The 25,761-nt window shown below is 40.4% G+C and overlaps 1 protein-coding gene across 6 annotated transcripts in view; it reads right to left on the bottom strand.

Moving 5' to 3' along the window:
• Window positions 1-25,761, bottom strand: part of PLD1 (phospholipase D1) — a 201,646-nt gene that overhangs the window by 116,583 nt on the left and 59,302 nt on the right. For all 6 annotated transcript variants that reach the window (XM_014866815.3, XM_070509440.1, XM_070509441.1 and 3 more), the window contains exons 2-6: window positions 8,409-8,599; window positions 8,016-8,143; window positions 4,499-4,644; window positions 4,174-4,279; window positions 2,790-2,855 (exon numbers count right to left, since the gene is read on the bottom strand). In XM_014866815.3, the coding sequence (XP_014722301.2) occupies window positions 2,790-2,855; window positions 4,174-4,279; window positions 4,499-4,644; window positions 8,016-8,143; window positions 8,409-8,599 (637 nt within the window). The remainder of the gene's footprint in view (window positions 1-2,789; window positions 2,856-4,173; window positions 4,280-4,498; window positions 4,645-8,015; window positions 8,144-8,408; window positions 8,600-25,761) is intronic.

Here is a 25,761-nt window from a genome sequence, read left to right as displayed (position 1 = left end):
GGAAACGCTGTGTGCATCTTTATTAATCTTTACCCACTCTTCCCCTCAAGCTAAAGTTATTCATTCTACAAAACAAGGGAGAGGTGAACTCAGTATTATTGATCTGTCAGTGGGTTATTTATCTTCACATTCCTTATCTCCAAGAAGGTGATTTCAAACTAATCACCATCTTGGGTAAGGAATCTGAGATACAGATGACACATGATTTACTTGAAATTAGCAATATCATCCTATCAGCTTGGGGCCCTCCTCTTGGAAATTATGCATTTTGGTTCATTTCTAGATTTTAATCTTCAATCAGAAAAACAAGGACATTTACTTTTCCTACTGACTCCTCCTTTAAATTCCCTAGAAGATAAGCATTCTCCAGTTAGGAATAAAAATGCCCAACTAGTGGGTTCGGTACTATAGCCAGCGTGAATACACTTCAGAACACAAAAGGAATCTTGTTTGAGATTTTACGTTATTGTACAATTGAATAAATATTATCTTTTTTTCTTTTATGTATTTATGCCTTAAGGAAAGGGCAAATACATTTATCTTCATTCTACAAGTGAGTAAAGAAAATGGAATGAATTACTAATAATCTCTAAGGGAACTGGCTGATGCTGAATTCACTAAAACACTAGGAAGCTTTGCTTTTCAGAACCTCACGGAGGGAAAAAGGAATAAAAATAAAAGAAGTCTTCATAATCTTGGAGGAAAAGGTTGTTTAAACACTAACGCAACCAATGAACATGTAAAAGTATGAAGAAAGAGCTGTCCATGTCTAATTTCAATGAAATTTTATTGAAATTAGGGACATGATCCTATTGGACCCCTTGACCTATGATCCATGATCCTATTGGCTTAAGGATCCAATTTAAGTTACATTAGGTTTATTTTACCCTTATAAAAATGTGTGATTATATAAAAATAACTTTTAATATGCTTTTAGCAAACAGGAGTTTTAATATTTCTCACAATTACTAAAGAGGAGACATAGATTCAACCTAATTTCACAAATATGAAGCTTGTAAATCTAGTTTCTAGGCCAGATCACATTTAGTATGAAAGGAAGAGAATGTTAGAGAACTAAAGTAGATCAAGCTGTATCCCATGCTTGAATCATTACGGAGAATTCTGCTGTTGAGGGGAATAATCCAAGTAGCCATCAAAAATGACAAGTAACACATAGCCAGCTATAACCAGTTTTTCCTATCCAAAGGAAATGTTTAGAAGACATTCTGTAACTTCTAAATACAATACGGCTCAATTTTGGAAAGATTTTTATGATTGGAAAAGAAATTACAATGAACATTTAAAAAAATGTAAACATTCTTTAATCAACATTAGAATCCAAAATGTAGTAACGCACAGAGAAAGAGAAGACTGAACTCAACAAGCACTGTTCTAGAGCCAAAAGTAATAGTAAAAGTAAAGTCACGGGCCGGTAGAAAAGTAAAAGACGTGGAAAATTACTGCATACTGGTACAAACACACATTTAAATAATTCTCTATTACAGCACATCTGATTTCAGAGAACACAAGAGGAGGCAGCATTTTTAGTAATAATAGCAGTAATATCCTTATTCATGAAGTTCTTTCAAAGACGCACATTCCTGAATCCTAGAAGAGGAGAAATCCTTCCCACCATCCTTCTCGACATCCTTTGATTGGACCCAAAGTGCTGCTTTCCCAGGAAAACTCTTCTCCAGGATTATGAAACCACAGAAGCTCCTTCAGCTCCATGGAACATCACAGTGCAAGATGCTGAAGGGGGGCTGTGGCCAGCCCCGGCTCAGTTTTGTATAAAGAGGACTAGCTGGGTGCCTGCTCCAGCCTCCAAATAATATGCTGGTAGGCATCAAGCAAGCAGCAAGCCACCAAAAAATTCCAAGGAGTCAAGGCATTCTTGCTTCTTCTCCTACATACACAGAGGGCTTACCTCTTTGTTTACATGTTTATGCGATGCCTGCCATTCTCTAAACTAGAGGCCAAATCATAACCTCGTCCACTCTTCAGTTCTGCACACACACCATATACATACACTCAACCCCACAGCAACACGGTTTATACACACAGACACAAAAATACAATAATCCAGTGCATTCTCAGTTATCTGGACCTCTGGATAATTGAAGGCTAACCCTTTAAAAACATCCTCTCTCCAGGGCCTCTAAGATGGCAGAGCTCATAGTTTTCTGACTCCTTCTGCAAAGGTCACTTCCTCCTGCTTGCTGGCTGTGTGCCTCCCAGCTGCTTCTAAGCCCCATCACCTCTTCTCACTTTTCTCTGATTTCCCAAGAGATTTTTCTCTCCCTAGTTTTTCCCAAGCTTCTCACTTTCACATGAAAAAACAGGCCTTTTATAGGCATCACAGGCCAATCAGATGGCAATCACAGCATGCTCTTTATAATCTGCGAGCATTCAACTCTGCCCAACTGTTTTCATCACTTACCACTCAATGTTTTTTCTTCATGGTTAGAAATGCTTTTTAGCATTATTCTGGAAGCCTCATTCTGCAAGAAGCAGGTTGATTTCTAGATAATCTAGCCTTAGCAGCATCTCGTGTTCATTTAAATCTATTGCTATGGACATATTGTTATAGTCAATATTTTAAAAATAGTATCACCATAAATTGGATCCTTGCTGTCAAATCAATTTTCTGTTCATTTCATTTATTTTAACTCCAAGAGTAATGCAGAAGTGGATACAAGAACTTGTGCTAGTAAAATGATTCAAAATTTAGCTGACAGTTTACAATTTTATAAATTACTTCGAAATTTAAATCACTGAATAGTACTTACTGTTGCATGATAGTTTCTATACATGGGCATTTTTAGTAACTTTGTCAAGTAATCTTCCAGTTGTTTCTGTAATGCAAATATTTTAGATAAGAGATATTGTCATACTCATAGAAAAATTTAAACAGCAACAAAGATGTCATCATCATTCCATCTTAACTTCTATAAGTTATTCAATTATTTATTAATCTTACCACTAGACAAGGAATCCAGAATAGAATCAATGAGGTATTTCCATAGTTCTCTTGAACCATTATTTAAATCTCTTCTTGCTATTTAACTTTCCACCTTATTACGTTTTTACAAACTGCTGACAAGGCTCAAACTGTATATTCTTTCAATCTTCCTTAGTTACTAACACAGGACCTGGGCATAGTAGGTGGCTTTAAAGCATTTGTTGATTTTTATCGAAAATCTAAATTTCCTCAATTTTAAGAGTGAATTTACCGGAAGATATACTACAATTTTTTAACAGCTGTTCAGAGAAAAAGAGGAGGAAGGTTTAAAAAAGAGACTTCCTAGTAAGTTGTACCCTGATTTCAAATATGTTAAAATGTGGGCGGGGGAATGTCAATCACATTGACTAGGATACATGCTGACGCACTAGGTATTGAAGCCGGAGTTAATCATTTTCAACTGGACTCATATATGTACACATAGTAACCCAAAACTGCAGAATTTTATATGTCTATGTATCTTGGAAAATATTTATTCCAGACCTCCAAAAAGAGTTTAAACAAGATGATAACTACGAAGGAGAAATCAAGTACATTCAGAACATAAAAGTCTCAGATTACAAAACAGAACTCACACTTTCTTAATTTTCTAGTAAAACGAAAAATCAATCTTCTGCCCTATGCAGCACTATACACTCAAACAGAGCAGGCAGGAGCGTCCCAGCTCCTGAGCTTTCTGTCCTACTGTTGCACACGTCTGTACTCTCTCCTACTCTTCTAGACCCTCGCGGCCCCATCTATAGTTGGGACTGAGATTGTATACACATTTAGGACAAGCTCCTCCAAACACTGAAACAAACATATGGAAATAGATGACTTTAAAAGAGTAGCTCTCAACACCCTCAATGATGAGCTCAATGTTGACCCACAACAAGCCCCAAGAGGCTCCTGCAGGGAGTCAGATTCTTCACACCGACACTCCTAACACAGACGGCTCTTCCTCTTCCAGGAAAATGCAGCCTCCCCAGGGCCAGAATGGCTTGGGGAAGAAGGGGCTACCTGACTCATTCCAGAGAAGCTAAACCAGCCGGGGTGATGGATTAGCGGGTGAGAGAAGGTGCAGTCAGGCCCACCTCACCTCTCAGTAGATGCCCTGTTTCTACCGAGCTGCAAAATCATGTTCAGAACAACAGAACAGTGCGAGGACTTACCCTTCTGCTAAAGAATTGTTCTTCTCTGACCATGTTTTCAGATGAACGGGGCAAACTTGGCATGTCTCGAGGCTCTTCTTTGACATTCTGTCTTCTAAATGTGTGTCTAAAACACATACACACACACAATGCAAACATTTATGAGATTATTCTTTGAACCATGACTCCTGTAATACCTTTCATGAGACAGCTTATTTTTAGAAGAGTCTATTTAATAGAACATATCCATCAACAATGGACTAGTTAACCCATAATATGAATGAAATACTCTTTCCACCCAACTTGTTTACTGGGATAACTTTATAATTAATTCTGAAACAGTTACCTCCTGGTGGGAATGGGGATTCGGATAAAGGCTTTGTACTTGAGCAGCTCTCTGTGAAATTCTTGAAAGTGCTTGAATTTCCGCTTAACTTGCCATTTAAATTCCCCATGTGTTAATTCAATAGTATAAAGATTGGCACTTGGTACCTACAGTGATAAATAAAAGTGGGTGTTATTTTAGATAACAACAAAAATGCTAAAATCTCTCAATGAACAACAGCTAATTAACAAGTAACATACAAGTACCCTTAAATCCAACCTACTTATTTTGTACAAGTACATAAGCAACATGTTTTCAAAAACAACTGATTAAAGAAATAATATTCTCCTAAACGTTCACCTTATAACATACATAAGACAAACTCTGAGTCACACCAAAGACAAACACCCACAAATCATATTCTTCCAAATACACATACACACACACACACTCACACATGCATGCACACACCTGAAACAAGAAACCAGGTAAAGGAAACAATGAGTGAAGGCCCTAATTAGCCATCAGGGGGTTGTCCAAAAGTATGAGCAGTGAACAGACAATTGGAGGGGGTGAAACGGAAGCTGGAGGAAACGGATTCCAGGAGCACCATCTTAGCCCACTTCCTGCCCTTCACACAAATGACATCAATGCTTTCTCCTTCTGAAACCCATTCCAAAGTCCATCCTATCTACAACATCGCCCTGCCCTGAAGCACCACCAGTGACCAGGATGATTAGAGGGAAAGAAGCAAAAGATCTTCCCACATGCAACATATTTTCCCCAACTACTTAACCAAAATGAATCTCCATTTTAAAATGTTTAAATACTTTCCTATGAAGATGCAAATACATCTTGGTGACTAGTGAACTATTTCAATCAGAAGAGCTAACAGACCTGGTGGATGGGAGTTTTGATATGGTAGAAGGGGTGAGAAGATGGAGGGATCTTTATAAAGCACAAGAGGTCTTGAAGGAAGCTACCACGGGGTGTGTTGCCGGGGTGGGGTACAGGCACTCTGGACACCTGGAGGACACGGGCCCCTACCAAGAGATCTAGGCACTATAAGTGTTGGGGGTGGGAGAGAGTAAATGTCTCCTACTCTGCCGGCTTATCCAGGCTCTGGTGTCAGCATCCCCATGGGTGATTCCTGGCCTGCTGCCATTCATTCCTGACGTTTGGCATATTTGACAGACTTCTAAAGCGTGGCCACTCTGTGTACATGTAGTATATAAAACATGTGCATGAGAATCAATGCAGCTTGTACTCTTAAATCTGGACTCTAACCCCATCCCTAATAAACATTCAAATCCAGCACTTGCTTTGCTTCTAGTTAGGATTCATGACACTGACTCCAACCAGAAGTTGAAGGAACCCAGTTCTGGGGTCAATACAGTTATGCATCACTTAACGACAGGGATACATTCTGAGAAATGTGTCTTTAGGCAATTTCATCATTATGTGAACATCATAGAGTGTACTTACACAAACCTAGGTGGTGTAGCCTAGAATACCTCTAGGATGCATGGAACTAATCTCTGGTCAAGGGACACAGCCAAGCCAGGGTGACCCCAGTCTCGTATCTGGGCTCTCCGTTGTCTGAGTCCTGCCAGAGGAGAGAGGCAAGGGAGCCCCCGGGACAGAGACAGGGTGGAGGGGGTGCGAGGAGGAGCTAGAGTAGCAAGTGGAGGATCTCCAGCCTGGGAGGGCAGGGGATAACATCTATCTCACCTGCTGTCATCAGAGCGCCTGCCATCAGCTGGCACATCAACACAATCATCAGAAAAAGGGTCCTTTTTATTCACCTGGAATCACATTCAAACTGCATGAATTCAGGTCATCTTTCTTAGTAAACTAAACTCTAAGGAGGAGGCAGATGATCCTTAGCCTTCTCACACAGATAAAGATAGAGAACCAGGGCCAGCCCCAGTAGCCTAGTGGTTAAGTTAGGTGCGCTCTGCTTTGGTGGCCTGGGTTCAGCTCCTGGGTGTGGACCTACACCACTCGTCTGTCAGTCGCTGTGCTGTGGCAGCAGCTCATATTTAAAAAAAAAAAAAAAGAGGAAGATTGGCAACAGACGTTAGCTCAGTGCAAATCTTTCTGAGCAAAATAAATAAATAAAACAGAACTGAACCAAACTCAGTTGGTTAACAGAAGAGCATGAGCAAGGAGAAGTCCCTGGTTTGGTGGCTTGAATATTTATCTTCATGTATAACTTTAGGAGATACCTAATAATAATAATACATAGTATTAGACAGCATATACTTGCATAATACATTATATAATATACTTACATAATACAAGTATAATGCTATGTATTATTACTATTAACTCCTCATAACAAACCTATAAGGTAGGCACTATTGTATCCATTATTCAGATGAGGAAGCTGGGAGGTAAGTAACTTGCTAGAGATTCCAAAGCAAAGACAAGAATTAAATCATGCAGTCTGGCTCTGGAGTCTGTGCACTTAACCCCCACATGTTATCACCTCTCAATCCAAAAGCTGGTAGGCAAAATACGAAGGCAAAGGTCATCTAAGAGACATTTCCGGGTTTTGGCACTCAGTGGCGTATCAGAGAGACACGGACCTAACTCAGAGGAAGATCCTAAAGGAGAAGCTGGACACCAAGCCAGTCAGGACAGAGCACTAACAAAACCATCAGGACCAAGGCAGCACGTGCCAGCCTCCAAAGACAAGCAGGAAGGGAAGGCAAAGCCTGCCCCCAGCTGAAAGGTTATTCTACTCCTCCCCTGGGACAGGAGTCAACGGTGGCCATACTCTGCCATGGACAGAGCTTAACCTGAAGGGACAAAAGCCCACCAACCTGAAGCAAAGTTCTCTACCCATGAGACTTGACAAGTGCAAAATCCAGGCAGTAACAGAGCAAACGCAGCTACCCTGACAGTCTCTTCCAGTCCAATGGCTTCAAAGAGTGTAGCTTTCCTTGAGCAAAACATGTTGCTTGCCCCACCTTTCAGTGCTCAAAGAGAAAACGTGAACAGGACCCAAAGGATGGGGTACTAGAAACAAGTCAGAGAGGCGGGTATGCCAGCAGAATCCTCTCAGCAGGACTTTTAGGGAATGGCACTGGCCAATCCAGCATCCTGGCTTTTTTTCTTTCAAGAGCGAGATAGCATCATTCTTTTCTTGCTGAACAGGCATTAGGAAATCTAAACTTTTCCTCGGCCAGTACCTGGCATTCTAGGTAGAATGGCGATGCCCTAGGAATCCATGCTAAATGGAAGACTGGAGAGAGAGGCGGCCCAGGAGGGGCACTTTGTAATTCATTAAACTTACAAATGGCCTTAAACGTGTTCTTTAAAGAAAGCATTTTCGAGATAGGGGAAAGAGGTGTAAGAGAAGAAAGACTAAATGGGAAGGAAGCAAGAACTTGAGAGGAGACAAGGACTTGGAAGTGATAAGCAGATGAACAAAAAGCTCAAAACAGTCATAGCTAGGAGGAAGGAAAACGGAGGATCCTGTCTTAATTAGTATATATCGACAAATTCAAGGCAAGTCCACAAACGCTCTGACCCTCGTTGTAGACGTAAAGCGCTCCACTTCCAGAACTCGGGCTTGTATTGGACAGCCGGACAGATACGTCTGTATATCAGGCTCCTTGAATCCTTGAGTGTTATAAACGGCAGAGAAAGGGATGCACACTAAAAAATAAATAAGTAAATAAAGTTATTGCAAGAAAACAATGATATTGCAAGAATACATGATATTAGCATAACTTGCTTTTCACAGGCATCTCTTTCTAAGAATCATTAACATGCTACAACGAGGAAACAGATAATGAAATGGTCTCAGCACAGCGTTAGGACAACAGCAAGGAAGATCAACCATTAGCTAGTTATTTCAGATCTTGCTCTGCCAGGAAACCCCGATAAACTCTCTCCTCTGCGCTCAGACCATCAGTCATACCTTCCTGTATCTTGGGATCGCCAGGAAACACTTCGCAATCCACCTCCTCCCCCTCAAAGTGGAGCTCCCGCGTGTCCAGATTTTCTATCAAATTACTCATGTCGGCAGCGATTTTCCGCAGTGCTGAGGTATTTAGTCTCGGCTCATCCTTCAGTGACATGTTGGCTTTGGATGGAGTAAAAGCCAAGAGCCTGGGAAAGGAGAAAAGGGTCACAAGGACTTATTATTTTGGTTCCATAAAACCCTATCCTACAATTTGAAATCGGGCTTAGATATAGCATATGGAAACAAGTCAACCAGCTCTGTGTGAGCCCCAGTTATTGCAAACAACCTTTTCATTTATTTTCCTGTTTAACATTTAAATGATTCCTAGCTTGTAAATTAAGTTGGAGACAGGTACTTAATCGTAAACAAGCAAGAAAAAAACCACCTCATTGAATAAATGCCAACATACCTCTCACCCAATTTTATTAATTTGGATAAGTGAGGAGATTGGTTTGGGAGTGGTTATTCAGAGAAAAGGAATTGATTCTTAACTCTCACAAATACATGGAAAGAAAGAATATAATGAAATAACTAACTTTAAATATTTTAACTAAAAAATTTAGGGCATTTTACAATAATTTCAATATGCAGATTTAAAAATATTTTAATGATAGCATAATCTTTCTACATTCCCTCCATAGGTGACATCCCAAGCAAAGTGTATATGATTCTTTTGAGACGTGAAGTTTTGCCATAACTTTATATTAGTTATAATGATATACGTGTCTTGAAAGGAAATTGATTAGTATACCTATTCCAAAAGATACCACAGGTGCCAGAGTTATACTTCTCTCCTTTTTTAAGAAAACCGATTCTATTTCATTCTGACATTTAATAACACAGGTCGTTGCACATCAGTACCCAGGGAAGAAGAGTTCATATAGATTTTATTTTTCATTTAAAATACCGAGATTTAAGCCTTGAGCGCTGTCATCAGAGTTGGATGAAAAATCTGTAGTGCCTGAAATAATCTGCTATAACTAGGCCCTAGAACAGGGGCATTTTTATACCAGTAACCCCCCTACACGTTCACTTATTACTGCAAATCACAAGCATTTACTGAGCATCCACCATTCAATCCTTGTGAAAGGCAATGAGTGAATATGTAAAGATGAAAAAGGCTGGTCCCAGTGATTAAGGAGCGCCTGATGTGGGTGAGGAAAATTAGCTACCTAGCTCCAAGTTCATCTCTGGCCTCCTCCAAAGTCTTGGCCTTCCTAAGAAGGGCATGTGCTGAGTGGAAGACGCGTAGCCGTGGGGAACGCTAAGAGAGCCTGAGGCAAACCTGGGCAGCCCTTACTGTAACTCAACAAGTCTGTAAAAGCCACACTACTGAGTCTGATAGAGAAAGATCTTGTCTGGAAATTCAAAGATGGGGGTAGACAAGGGTGGTCCTGGTTTGGCTAGAGATATATAATTAACATAACTAAGTTTGCTGTGAACTATGTAATCAGTGGTGTTCTTTCTCCATGTTGGCTGTAAGGAAGCTTGAAGCCAAATTTGTGGCCCACTATTAGCAAAATATAAGACTATACTTGCCTACACCACTTCCCTTCAATTTTCTCTCTCGATTCTAATTTATATTCTAATAAGAGTTAACACACACTGACTGCTTAGCATGTACCCAGCCTGGTGATAATCCTTTATACACGGTATCACGTTTATCATCAATAATAAATCTATGAAGGCTTGTTATTTCTACTCTGAAGATGATGAAGGTTTGTCATCCCCTCTTTATGGATAAAGAAACTGAGGCACGGAGAGATTAGGTACTTTGACCAATACTTGGGACAATCAGCCAAGGTCACATAGGTAGTAAGTGGTGGAGACGGGATTTGAACCTAGGTCTCTCGAACTCAAAAGCCAATGTTCTCAACCCTGGTTTTAGCTGGCTGTTTATTTTTTATAGATATGTAAGTGCCTCTGGAATAGATGAAAGTTTTTAATATAAACAAGTGCCCTGAGGAGCTGACTCAAGTGGAAAGAATCAGAAGTGAATTCTTTTTGCAGCTCAGCACCACAGGATGAAGCCATTTAAACTCTCAGGGCCTTAGTTTCCTTCTCCATAAATTAAGGAGGTTGAAATATTTCATCTCTAGGGTCCCTTTAACACAAAAACCCTACTGTATATAAAGACGCTTATAAGACAATTAATTTAATTCTTTTCCTATCCCAAGAAATTAACCCAAGTAGTTCTTTTATATGAATATGAGAAACAGGTGCAGAATGTTTTCTAAACTGGATAATTTAATCAAGGTCTATTCAGCCACCATTGAGGGCCCATCTGTTGCCTCTAGTCACAATTAAAATATTTATTTCCTTCCCTCTCAATTCAACAAACCCTTATTAGATGCCAACCATGAGCCAGGTTTTGCTTTATTTAAAACATAAAGTAATGAAAGACTTAGAGGAAATGAGACAAGGAAAAACAAGTAAGAAATCACATCATATCATGGCTACCTGTGAATTTGTAAAGCCTTTAGGTATTTTCTATTGATTAAACAGGCTTATGGTTAACTTTGCCAACTTTCTTAGCATAGCAAAGATTAACAAGGGTTACTCCAAATGACTTTCCTTTGGACAGAGTGTTAATGTTAAAAAATGCATGGTAAATTTAAGATCTACAGAGCCCAGGGTAATTTACACACCATAAGAAAACTGGAATAAATAGTACCGAGTTACTGGATCAAGCTAAAATAAATATCTTATTTCAGATAGAGAGAAAAGCAGCATATAAACTTGCGAAAAACCTAAGGAAGAATGAGAAAAAAAAACAGAAAGGAATCCTCTTATTTATCCTCAAGTGTTTACCATGTGCTAAGCACAATTTTAGCACAGTTGTGTTATTTTATACTCACAATGATCCTATCTGGTATTTGTGATTATTCTGAAAGATTTTAGTTAAGCAACTAAAAGTCCAACTCAAGTAAAAGTTGAGTCCAAGGTCACTCAACCTGGGTCAATGTTGAGTTTATAAAGCAGATTTGTCTGGTTCTGAAATCTCATGAACTTAGTTATAGAGGTTCATAATTATTGATTTTATTTTATGGGCTTGAATGTCTATAAATTTATCTTTTATATGAAGTTTCAGTTCCGTAACAATAAAAGATGTTCTCTACTTTAATCAGCAAACCTCGGAAGGGATCCTACTAGCCCCACAGCCATTGCAATTACGAAACCAATGTATCTGACAGCCTCCTGAATTTCTTCTTAGCCTTTTATTTTTATGGTTCACAATATTTTACAAGATCATGTGGAATTTCAGTGGACACAAAGGGCTTGAAGATTTGTTGGTGATTTTGTGAAGACTTTGCTATTTAATAACGGAAAATGAACCAAATGATTTGTCCATCACTGCCTTCGCTTATGTCCGTGGTTGCTTTGTGATGACAGTTCACCCAACAATCATATTCCTGGTTTCATTCTTGAATAGTAAGCTGTAACGCCACCTACACTTCTATGTCGTCAAATCTTCTTTTATTAACTCATGTTTTCTTTCATCTAAAATCATCTATATTGGTGGATGAGCAGCTGCCACAGCTACAGCCCATCTTAACTAGCAACGGCATAAGGCCTTCAGTGTTTACACTTGAGATAACGTAATTGATTTTGTTACCTCCTTGTATAATTACACTGCAAGATCATTATCTCTCTTGGTACCAAGTAGAGATGGTGCCCATGGAGCGATAACAGCAACTGTGTTTTATTTCTGTTTGCATCTGTATCCGGGAAGTAAATAGTGCTTTTTTTCTCTCTGATAATGAATACTAGAATTAAAAATCTTTGCAGGGAATATTTACCTCCAGTTATTCAGTGATGAGATCAAAGAAATTAAGAGTTTTCTTCTGATCTTAATTTTCAACACGATTAAGAAGTAGAACATCGAAGGGAGCAGATAGTTTCCTTTCCAGATAAACATTTATCAACTATAACTATTAGTATTAAAATAAATATTAACATTAGCTAATATTTGCTGAATATGTACTATACACCAGGCACATACAACAAGATTAATTGCACCATCTCCCTGAATCCTCACAACAAGCTCAGGAGCTGGGGCCCATTGTTACCCCCATTTTTAAGATGAGAAGCTTAGCAAGGGTGGGCAACTTGCCCAGGGCCACATCGCTGGGAAACAATGGAGCTGGACCCGCCCCTGCCTGATCTGACTTCAAAGTCCAGCTACTTAACCAGTCAGAGGTGGGACTAGGGGTGGCAGGAGGGACAGACACTGGAAGACTTGTACTCCTGACGTTACACACTCTTAGAACAAAACAATTCACAAAGGAACAATAACAACGAAAGCTCAACATTCATTCCATGAAGATAACCGTGATTTACTCCTTGCTTCCTTTCTAACAACAGGCAAAATTCCCCCATGTTTTTTCAATACGTTATTTGTGCTTACCAAGAGAAATAAATGCAATGGATTTCTGAACAAAAATCATATCATAATGTACGAATGTGAAATGAATTATAATTAGATCATTTAAAACCAAACAGTCACAGGGATTTCTTGTTTTCCCATTTTTCTTTATGGTGAAATTAATTGGCGGATCCACACTACATAACCTCCCAGAACACATTACACAGCAATGATTTGTACAGAACTGACTTGATACTTCCTGAAATGCAAAAATCATCAATGTGGATTCAAGTACTAAATTCAATATCTAGTGACATAGTAAGCCTTGGATAAATAAGTTTTGAGTTTAACTGACTTTGAATAAAGTAAACAATATTATCATATTTTACATTCCAGACTATATATTTTGAGAAAATAACATATCAAAAAACTAACTCTTGATGTTTACATGGATCTTCGAATTTTTTAAAAGGAACATCAGTTGCCCAAATGTCAATGGAGGGCTTATTATATGAGCCTTGGACAGATAATTAAATGTCAGTGGTGCTGGGGACAGGTCAGATGACCCAGGTTCATTTTATCCTTATCACTGTAACCTGGCAACTAACAGCCTCCAGGGTTTCAGCATCTCCTCTATAAATGGAAACAGTACCACCTACACTTCCTACCTTAGGAAGCTGTGCCAGGCCAGTGTGATAATGCATATACATCTACAGATGAAGGGAATCTAGGTCACTGATACTATCTTTAAATCTATTAGAAGAGTACCCATAAAAAAATAATCTTAGGAGAGTTTCTTTCATCTCAGCACTTTTGGGGCTGACAGGCTAGGAAATACCCTACCTCTCATCTCTTATTTAGCTCCCCAAACTAACGCACCACGAGCGGCTGCCTTCGTGGCTGGGCTACTCTAAGAACGGGGCTCTCCCATTCAACCAGTCTGAATCCTGGACTCAACTACAGCAGTTGTGGAGAAACCAGTAAGCCTTCCCCGGCAAAACCAATTACCAAAGGCATTAACCAGTCAGACCCACTGAATGCCCTTCCTTTTCCTTGCACGTCTGCCTGGCCTCAGCACCTCCTCTCCCCAGCTGGTTACACACTACTCTCTTTACACCCTCATAGCACTGTGCACTTGTGTCCACTGCAGTGGCTCCTGTTCCCTTTTGGGTCCAGTCCCCTTTGTGACTTTGATAAAACCTATGAATTCCCAGCCCCAGGAAAAAATAAACAGATGCTCATGCCAAGTATTTTGCACATATTTTCATAGGTTCATGGACGTCTGTTCAAGACCCTTAGGCTAAGAAGCCCTGTCCACGGAGCTGCAATCATATGCTGATGTGCTGACGTGTCCATCTTCCCACTCCTGAGGGCAGGAGGCAGGGAGATGAGAGCCGTGACTGTTCACCACCGACAGCTTGCTGAGCACCTGCTCAATAAATATTTGTTAATTAAATGACTGATTCAGTGAGCTGTCTACAGAGAAACCTGACTGCTCCAGGTTATCTGGTGAATGCCACAAGGAGACATCACTTCCCTCACATACCACAGATACGCTCAGATGTCAAGGTCTTCCGATTGAAAGGACCCCTGAGAGGAGTATACCATGCAAGAAATAGATAGGCTGCTGAAGTCATAGCAACTAAGACAGCAACCTGGTCTCGAAGCTTCCTGTGTGGTCTTCTCTCTGAGGTGTCAAGATTGGAGACGACAGTGCTCAATAAGCTGGACTCCCTCTGTCTACAGAACAGGAGTTGGAAACCATGTTCTCTCTCTTTCCCCTAGCTAAAAGCAAAAACAAATCCACAATTACATGAAGTAACTTTTAGCATGAAAATCACTTTGTGATTCTCATGGTTTTCCCTGAATCCTTTGACCTCCTTGCATCGCCTCAGTTCTCTGCCGTGAGTTTTCTTAGTCACTTCCTTCGACATGGCCTAGGGTTAAATGTTAACCTCTTTGTAGTAGTACCAGCTTCTTCTAGTTCATCTCAGTCATATCTCTGAATTCAACAGATGTTTTATTTCTGAGGCAAACACGAGTGCTACGGGAAATTGATATCTACTGCAAATACAGGTGGATAGGAAAATACTACCTGTCATTTACTGAGTGCCGTCTCTGGGCCAAGCACTCAAGGCACATTACATGTATCACTTCTAATCCTCACAACAATCTCATTGAGAATCAAGGATGTGGAGTCACAGCAGCTGACCGAGCCTGTGCAGTGGTCAGTGGTGGGGCTGGTCCCAGTGCGGGGGACACCCTGATGGCTCCGTCCCACCTGCCTCCCTTGGCCTCTGCACTGGCTCAGTGGAGATTCCCGTCACCTCCACTCTCACCTCTTCTCCAAACGCCACCAGCCATCCTGGCTTCCTCCTGGCTGAGGGCAGGGCTTCAGTACAGCTGCCATGGTCTAGCCTGGCAGGAGCTACCACGGCTCCAGAACCTTGGCTCCACCCACCTCTGGCCAGACCCACAGAAGCAGTGGCTCATCCTGAGCCTTCTGAAGTCAGAGAAAATGCTGCCCCAGGGGCTGGAACCTGGCTTCCTCAGGAGTTGTGTGTGTGTGGGGGGGGGGGCAGGGGGCATGAGGAAGCAAGCTGTACCGCCTGTGAGAATAGGGTGTGGAGGAGCTGGGAGATGCACGCCTCTCCCTCTCCTCCTCACCTGATGGTGCTGAGCATGGTGTACCACTAAGCCAATCAGGAAGCTGTCCTATGTGACCAAGCAGCTGGCTGATATCTGGGAAGCCGCAGCTAGCCAGGAAACGCACCCCCTTGTATGCTTCCCTGCCTCTCTTCTCTTCTCCCGTCACTTTCACTGCCCCCAGTAAAGACTACCTTACGTCAGGCTCTAGGATCCAGGAAACTTGGGCTAGGATCACGCTGGAACCAGCATGAAGCTCTGAAGCATCCTGCCTCCTGCAGAAATCCACTCTGTGCTCAAGTTAACAGTAACAATAAAAAGAAAACTTGCATAGTGCTTTCTGTGTGCCAGGCAGTGATCCAGGTGCTTTGCATGCATTAACTGAACCTGCCCTCACAACAGCCCTACAAGAGGATCCTGTTCTCATCCCCCTTCTTATACACAAGGAAAATGAGGGCACAGACAGGTTAAGTGACTTGCTCAAGGTCACACAGCAACCTGACGGGAGTCAACTGTCTGCACAGTTTGCTCCTGGCTTTTTGCCTTGACTAAGCTGGACAAAATCACTTGAGGGCTCAGTTTCCTCATCTAAAAACTGAAATTCATAAGCAGTGGTCTGTATTTAGGACTTTTCAACAGACACACTACTATAAGAAAAGCTCCTCTTTCAGCATTGAAGAAAACAACATATTCTAAGTGACCCCAAACAGGAGAGAAAAACTTACCCCAAATGCCAAGGGTATGTAGATGAGGATTCTGAGCCAACATGTAAGTCAGCTTTGCCCCTGCCTCTGTGAATGACGATGTGCACATGAATATTTGTATTTGAAGACAGGGGACGGCCTCTCTTGATTCCAAAGTTTGTTAATAAGTTTATTAGGTGTGATGAGTGAGAGACTTTGTACAACCACTGGATTGACTTAAATCAATAAAGATCCCAAAGGGAAAATGCTTCTTTATAAAAAGAAGGGTAATTAACATTGCTAAAAACTGTGGGAAGACTTCTAAAAACAACATCCTTCGATGTTAAATGAGTACTCACTTTCTTTATGGCCAAGAATAGAATAGCACGCGGTTGTGATGGGTCTCTGAGTGAGGGAGCTAACTGCACGTGAATTTATAGGAACAGTTTATTCTGCTGACAAACGATGCTAAGTAAAGTGATATAAACATTTTTCTCACTACGGGAGACTTAGCCCACCAACGACTGAGTGGGTGAGCAGTATATGAACAAAATACATATTTTTTCCATGATAGAGTTAATCTCTAGTACAATGACTTTAGGAGGGGCCAGCCCTGTGGCAGAGTGGTTAAGTTTGTGTGCTCCACTTCAGCAGCCCAGGGTTTGTGGGTTCAGATCCCAGGTGCAGACCTACACACCACTCATCAAGCCATGCTGTGGCGGCACCCCACATAGAAGAACTAGAATGACCCACAACTAGGACGGGGGTTTGGGGGAGAAAATAAAAGGGGGAGATTGGTAACAGATGTTAGCTCTGTGTCAGTCTTCCTCATACACACACAAAAAAGCATAAATAAAAAAATGACTCCAGGAAGAATTTTGTTTCACTGGCTCAGAATATTAAATAAAGATTTTTTTATTGAATATAATGTTGCTTTTTGATAAGAACACATGTTGATCAAGAAGCTATTAATTCAAGGGTTTTAATATAATCACTTCTACTATGGTTGCCTCTTTTTCTTAAAACAGATCTTTGCATCTACGGTGGCAGTCCCATTTAGCTAGAAGAACTTATGTGCTCTCATACAGACTTTGTTTATCATTAAAATTCTTTCCAGCTGTCTAAAATTCTATGATTCTTTTTTTTTTTTTTCACTTCCCTCCAAAGGATCGGGCAAAGAGCCTCTGTTAGTGTGAGTTTAGGTAGCATGGAAAGTGTTTTCAAGGATAATCCATGAATTTCACCTATGAGAAGAATGAAGCTGGCAAACGCACTTGGATAAACTCCTCCAGACGTTCTCCTGTGCTAATGAGCTCTCAGATTTTCTCATGACTCCTGGTAAACAGAGCAAAGCCTTATCCATTTATATACCCACAAAAAATGTTTTTGAGGCAGCAGAGTATCATGGAGGATATGTGATTTTGAGCCAAAAAGTTTGAATTCTGTCTCTCCTTATGCTGAAACAAGTTACTTATAGCTCTTTAAGTCTCAAATTCCTAATGTATAAAGTGGAGATAATGCTATTCAAGTAAGGAATTGTAAGAATTAAATGATATAAAGTGAGTGGCTAACAACTTGGGCTATAGTGGATGCTGAAATAATGTTAGTTGCTCCCACACCCTCAGCTATTCTAGGAGCTACTAGACCTCTCCCCAAAGTCCATATAGCTATACAAGAGCTTGGTTCCCTCCTGAATACAGGGATTAGCAGCCTGAGTTGTATCCTGGGGATGTTCTGGAGTTGCCCACTATAGAAAACACTGCTACAAACATCTAGAAACAACATGGATTCAACTAACGTAGATGCCCCTTTCCCACTAGAGACATGGAATTGCTGAATAAACTGTAATCGCTTTTGAAAAGACTCAGTCAAGGATAAAAGCAGAGGCAGCAGCAACAAAAACAATAATGAAGGAAAGTCTCCAGTTTCCAAGAATGATGAACCAAATTAAAGGTAAGTGAGTTTACTGGCACTGAAGCTGAAGGGGCTCCGAGGGTTTTGATCTTGGATAAAGGACCTGTGATTACTTTTCTGTCGCCATGTGATTGTTAGGAGACGTGATCCCAGGACTGTGGGGGGCAGGGGCCTAGAATTGAGACTCCTACAAAAACCCTAAAGCCTCAAAGAGCTACACTCTCTGTTTAAAAGAGATTAGAAGAAGTCTATCCAGCAGCCCTGAAAAGCAACTGCGTGGAATTGTGGTAACTACAAAATGAGAAACTTTATATAAAAATTACCCGGATGACAACATCCAGCTTTCAGTAATGGAGGTTTAACTCCTATTAGATCAGCCATCCCATAGAAATGACTATAAATTCTGGACAAAATATAAAAAATAACTGCCTGTAGGGGCCGGCCTGGTGGCGCAGCGGTTAAGTGCACACGTTCTGCTTCTCGGTGGCCCAGGGTTTGCCGGTTCGAGTCCCAGGTGCAGACATGGCACCACTTGGCACGCCATGCTGTGGTAGGCATCCCACGTATAAAGCAGAGGAAGATGGGCACAGATGTTAGCTCAGGGCCAGTCTTCCTCAGCAAAAAAGAGGAGGACCAGCAGTAGTTAGCTCAGGGCTAATCTTCCTCAAAAAAATAAATAAATAAATAATTTCCAATGAAAATAAACATTTTAAAAAAAATACCTGCCTGTAGAACAACTGAAAGCAAGCAGAAACTGGAAGGGAATCAACATTTGGACGGAAGGAATGGCACTGTTTTTGTCTATGGGCAGGCTCAATCAGATAGAAAATCCATCACCTTACTGGCTTGAAGAAACAGAGAACAGGTTTCATGGCAATCACAACAGCTGAAAAGTGAAGTGTGAAATCCTGGAAAGGAGAAGGCCACACACGGGGAGCACCAAATTCTGCAGAGTCTGACCCTTGAAGCATGCAGGCATGGGGCATGCTCCAAAGCAACTCAGACGGTACTAAAATGACTTCAGCAGAGATTTCTGCTGCTGCCCACCACAGGAAATACAGAGTCTGGAGTAGGAGTCCACCCTAGTTAACTGCCTACTCATAAAAATAAAAACAAAAACAAACCGCAAAACTCTTGAAAGGAACATAACTGAATCCAGATTCTCTGCCATATATGTTACGATGTCACATAAAATTATTAGACATAGAAGAAACAGAAAAATGTGATCTGTTCTGAAGAGAAAATGCGTCAGGGTCTCAATGGAGAGCCACCCTGTGACACTGAAATTAGCTGAGAAGGACAAGGATTTTAAAGCAATTATTATAACATGCTCAAGGATGTGAAGGAAAATATGTTTCTGATGAATGAAAATCTCAGTAGAAAAAAAGAAAAATTCACAGGATGGGCTTAACATCAAAAAGACAATGACAGAAAGAGTCAGTGAACTTGAAGACAGATCAATAGAAATGATCCAATCTGAAGAACAGACAAAGGGGAAGAAAGATTTCTAAAAATTGAACAGAGTCTTAGTGACCTATACAATAATATCAAAAGATCTCACATTCATGTGAGTCCCAGAAGAACAGGCTAGTGAGAAAATGAGGCAGAAAAAAATATTTGAGGAAATAATGGCAAAAAAATTTATCTAATTTACTGAAAGAAATAAATTTACAGATTGAAGAAGTCTGGTGAATCCCAAGCTGGAATAAATACAAAGAAAATCACACCTAGACACAGTAAAGTCAAGCTGCTCAAGTATAAAGAAAGAAAATCTTAAAAGCAGCCAGAGAAAAATGACTTATTACATTCAGGAGAACCATAGTAATGACCATTACACTCTCATGAGAAACCAACAAAGGCCATAAAATAGTGAAACAACATCCACAAGCTCAATAAATATGGAACTGAATAAATGATTATGTTCCTTTCCCCAAACTAATCTACTAATTCAAATTCCAAAGAATTTCTCACAAAACTTGACAATATGATCCTAAAATTCATAACAGAAAAGAACTAAGAACAAGCAGATAAGACTTGTCCAACCAGATATCAAGAATTATTAGAGGGGCTGGCCCCGTGGCCAAGTGGTTAAGTTTGTGTGCTCCGCTTCGGCGGCTCTGGGTTTCACTGGTTCGGGTCCTGGGCGTGGACCTAGTACCACTCATCAAGCCATGCTGAGGTGGCATCCCACATAGCACAACTAGAAGGACCCACAACTAGAATACAATATGTATGGGGGACTTTGGGGAGAAGAAGAAGAAGAAAAAGGAATTATCATAATGTTGGAGAAATTAAAACAGTACAGTATTGGCACAGAAACAGACAGACAAATAGAACCAAATAGAGACCCCAAAACAAACCTATGCATGTATGGGTTCTTCGTGTATGACAAAAGTGGCGTGAAAAAAATTTAGTGAAGAAAGAATGAACTCTTCAACAAACAATGCTGGGACTGCTGGAAATTCATGAAGAAATATACAGCCAAATTAGTTCTCTAGCTCACAGTTCCCATAGGAATAATTTCCATGTGGATTAAAGTCCTAAGTATGAATAACAAAAATTTAAACCTTTACAATAAAATATAGAAATACGTCTTTATGACCTCAAGGTCAGGAAGGAATCTTAACAAAACATAAAAAGCACGAACCATAAAGGGAAAGCTAATAAATTCAACTACACTAAAATTTAAAACTTCTCTTAGGCAAATAGCAAAATTAAATGACAAGCCCAGATGTGAAGAAGACACACATAGAATACATAAAGAACTCCTAAACTAAATACATAAGAAAAAGATCTAAAACTCAAGAGAAAATAGGTCAGGGATATATATATAGGCAATTCACAAAAGACAAACTCTAAATTCCCAGTAAACCTTTACCATGCTTAACCTTTCCACTAATCAGGGAAGTCATATTAAAACAACAAAAATATTTTTTCAAATCCATCGGATTGGTAAAATTTTTGCAAGTCTGAAATTAAACGTATCAGTGAAGTAATGAAATTCTCTTAGTAGAAGTGTGGGTCGAAATAATCTTTTTTTTTTGAGGAGGATTAGCCCTGAGCTAACTGCTGCTAATCCTCCTCTTTTCTCTGAGGAAGACTGGCCCTGAGCTAACATCCGTGCCTATCTTCCTCTACTTTATATGTGGGATGCCTACCACAGCATGGCGTGCCAAGCGGTGCCATGTCCGCACCTGGGATCCGAACCAGTAACCCCAGGCCACCAAAGCAGAACGTGGGCACTTAACTGCTGCGCCACCAGGCCGGCCCCCCGAAATAATCTTTTGGTATGCAATTTAATAGTATCTAATAAACTCGAAGATGGTGTAACCTACTGCCCATCAATTCTTTCTCTAAGCGTATTCACAGAGACACTCATCCGTGGGGGTATAAGAAAACATATATATGAATGGGCACTGAAGCACTGTTCACAGTAAAGGAAACTGGACAACCAAAATGTCTATTTATCAGAGAATGGATAAATGAATTATGCTTTCAATGAAATATTATACAGCAGAAAAAATAAGTGAATCAGAACTACATGTATCAACACGAATAAATCTCAACACAAAGTTTAGTGAAAAAAAGCCAGCTTTTGTTTAGAATTAAAAAACAGAACAATCCTGTATGTTGCCTATTAACATAAACACACACAGAAGTATAATACACAAAGCAATCAAAGAAATAATATACAACAACGTCAGAAGAGTGGTTACCTTTAGGCAGAGAGGGTGGGAAAGAATGCAATTAAGAAGGGATACAAAGAGGACAACATACCAGTAACATCTTCTTTCTCTCTTATTTAGAATCAGAAGGATACAAGTCTAAATGATAAAATTTGTTCAATCTAGATGTTATAGGTACATAGGGTTTTTAAAAATTTCCTAAATATTAATCTCTATTTTTAAAATATTTCATCTAAAACAAATAATAATAAAAAAAAAACTCTTACCAAATATAAATGACATTTTAGTAATGTCCTTAAATCCAATCCTGGTTAATGACTTTTGCATTCCTTGCAAACCAATAAAATTCACTATTCTTTCTAAATTCAGCAGATCCTGGTGACCCCCAATGGGGCAATATGCGAGGTCCTTCGAAGTGTCTTGCCCCCCACTGTCCCTCACCCACCCTTGGAAAAGCATATGTATTTGCAGACTCCAACCGATTCCCCTTGCAGTCAACAGTTGGCCTACACAAATGTTGACTATGCTTGAGGATTAGTTCAACATCCAGTAAAAAGATGAAGTTAAATGGGGTCATACAGGAACTGAAAGTAAATCTGTCCTCTTGAGACGAATAAATTAACCCTCCAAGTAGGGCCATGATGCTCCATGGCTCTTCTCTACAAAGTGGGGGTTTCCACTATGAACGGTAGTGATGCTCAGGTAAGAGAAAAACAGTCATCAAAACCGAAGTTATATTTGCTTTTGCCTTCCTGGAGGAGCTATTAAAATTGCTTCATTTAAACTTTTAAAACGAGAAAGCCTTAATATAGCCATTTGAAAATTTCCCCTCCTTAGCACCAGGTAATCTAACTCTTCAAATCAGAAAGTCCCTTTCTGTATTCTAAGAGTCCAAGCATTTAAAATATAATGAAACATTTCACAAATTCCTCAAAAAATATGGAAGTACAGATAAAAAGAAATATTCTTAAAATTATAACCAATACATAGCATTTTACTTCTTTTAACACATTCTCCTATACTTGATCTTATTGGATCTTCAGAACACTCTATAAAGGAGGTATTATTGTCGTCTCCACTGCAGAGGTGAGTAAACTGAGGCTCAAAGAGGAGAGGAGAGGGGCCCTGGGCTGGGTCATTCAGGTATAGTGTGCAGTGGGGCCAGGGTTCAAACCCGAATCCTAGTGAAATGAAGAACAACAGATATTTCAGACTGAAAACAGATATGCAGCCTCCTAACTTGGGAAACACCGGAGCCACTGGCCCAACCGCCACCTGATTCTAGTTGAGAAGCCGTGTAAGTGGAGTCGAATGGCTACCTGAGTTTGAATCTCTATTCCACCACTTACTAGTTGTGTAAACCTGGTCAAGTAACTTAACCTTTCTGTGCCTCAATTTCCCAATCTATAAAATGGGGAGAGTAATAATGCCTACCTTACTGGCTTGTTGTGAGGATTACATTAGCTAACACACAAAATGCTGAAGATAATACCTGGCCCAAAGTAAGTGCCATGTACATTTAGCTGCTATTACTATAAACTGGCCTTCTTACTTTTAGAAAGGAAAACAAGGTAAATAATGAAGCTGACAAGTTTCTCAAGACTGTAAGACATAATACTTGTGAGACCACTGCCCTATTTAAATTCTACTAGCAGTAGCAGTTTTCAGTAAGCCATTTGGAAAAACAGTGAGTATTTTAGGATTTCCTTAAGCAAAGTAAGTACAAATCTCCCTCTCTTTCAACAACTTTCTTAGATTTCTTCCTTCATAGATTTGTTCCTTTCACATTTCTTGATTTAAGACTCAGTTTCCCCCTAGATCTATTATTATAATATTTATAATGCTCACAAAAGTATTTATATTATGAACTTACCATCCCTCTATTACATAGTTTTACTTATAAAGTATTTATAGGAAATTCTTACCAACCTTATATCACAGTACTATTTATATATACATCCTAGTACACAGAAAATGACAACCAACCATTGCATATTATTTCAAGATTTCATACTGATTAGTTCACTCTTTCATCATCATGATCAATAGAGTCACTCCTACACAGGTAAGTGGAAGGATACCTGTTAAGATGCTTTCCTTGGCTCAAAAACCTAAAAAGTTGGCTCTCTGGAGTCTCCCTGCCCCCTGCCACCTGCACATATACACACCCCCCCCCCCACACACACACACAGCTAGACCACACCCAAGTCCACTATTCAAGGCACTTTCCAATGTGGCCTCAAAATGCCTTTATAGCCCAACCTCCTACTCAAGCTATACTCATTCACTACTGTCTGGTCAAGTTGGTCTGAGGAATGGAGCCTGAGTCTCACCAGGCCTCTGGATCCAGCTGCCAATTCACAGGAAATACAGAGGATGGGGGACACGTTGAACAGCACCATGATGATGCCATCAGCAAAGCCCAGGTCTGGGTTCTTCAACAGAAAAATTAGAAGGAAACGAAAAGCATACAAGGGAACCTGTAGATTAAGAGCGGCTCAAAATACATCTCAAATGAGAAAATGATAAAACAGGCAAGATTAAACGCTAGTGTCTAGGGATGAGCACTCAGGTGATAAAACTATGAAGAAACACAAGGACAGTGATTACTTTGGGGATCAGAGGGTTGGCACTGAGACGGGGCATGTGGGACCAGCTTCTGGAGTGGCTGCACAGGTCTGCTTCTTTACCTGAGTAGCAGTTCCATGAGAGTTCAATTTATAATTATGCGCTAAGGTGTACAGTTGGCCCTGGTCCTTCCCCGACCCATGCTCCTTCTCCTGTCACTTTAAATACACCCACCTCCACTTCTCAGCCTGAGGACACCTTCCACATCCCCTCTCACTAAACCTTTCCTGGCTCTCCCCCACCCATCTCCCAAAGGCACAGGTAACATCTCCCTTGACTAAGCTTCACGCCACTTGGTTTCTAAGTCTTTAGCGGCGCTCGTATCTCAGAGCTTTGCGGGCATGCCTCATGTCCTCTGTCATATTATAAACTCTGGGGGACAGGAAGCTGGGTCATCCCCACAGATGTACATAGTAAGCATTCAAAACTCTTTGCTGGGTAAAAACAAAAAAATACTAGTCAATTAAAAATTAGATGAGAACTTTGAATCCACTGGGTTTGAATCCACCTTGTCACCAGATCCCCACCTTCAACCTCCAATCCATCCTTACTCACTCCTTTGGCTTATCCGAAACCAATGTACAGACCCTGAGTGCCCACCTGGGTTAAGAACAGGGGCTCTTAATCCTGGCTCTGCCACTTATCAGCCTTGCAACTAGGAAGCTCTTGCTTTACTTACATTACTCTGGGCCTCTCTGAGCCTCAGTTTTCTCATCTGTAAAATAAGGCTAATCGTATCTAATATGATGGGAGAATACTGCATATAAACTACTTAACCTAGTAGCTGACGTAAAGAACTCAATACATAGTAGTATAAATACCGCTGCTACTATGAGTATCATTAACAGGAAAGGCCCATAATCAAACATTGATACTCTAGCCAAGTGAAGTGAAAAAGTAAAACCTGGTAACAGACATGTTTGCTAAAAGCCAACAAATTGTGGAAAGTAAAAACTCAGTGCATTTGTCATTCCTTTGGTCTCCATCATACAAATCCAACTCTTTTTGCTCAAGTGAAGTTATCTCTTGGCGACTCTTTCACTCTTACTGAGCTATGAGCTCCTTGGGGACCCAGGTGACAATGCATTGAACTTGTGTCCAGACTCTCAATCCCCTTCCATGGCTAGCATCGCCATGTGATCACAGTCCACTCTCTCCTCTGAGCCAGGATATATCCTCCTAATTTTTCTAACCTCTGCATGTCGTTAAGCTCCATGCCATCCCTGAGAGAAATCAAGTCTGGTCTCTCTCCCATCTTTAGCATTTGCTGGGAAGAAATGAATTGAATGAAGAAAGTGAATTACACCATCAATAGGCACTATTTTCCTATGTGTGTATTTAAGTGTGTGACTGTGTTTGTGTGTGTGTATATCTGAGAAGAAACA

This window comes from Equus asinus, chromosome 5, assembly GCF_041296235.1.
Source record: "Equus asinus isolate D_3611 breed Donkey chromosome 5, EquAss-T2T_v2, whole genome shotgun sequence".
Taxonomy (NCBI): domain Eukaryota; kingdom Metazoa; phylum Chordata; class Mammalia; order Perissodactyla; family Equidae; genus Equus; species Equus asinus.
Note: the sequence above shows the minus strand (reverse complement) of the source record. Positions and strands in the feature narration are given on the sequence as shown.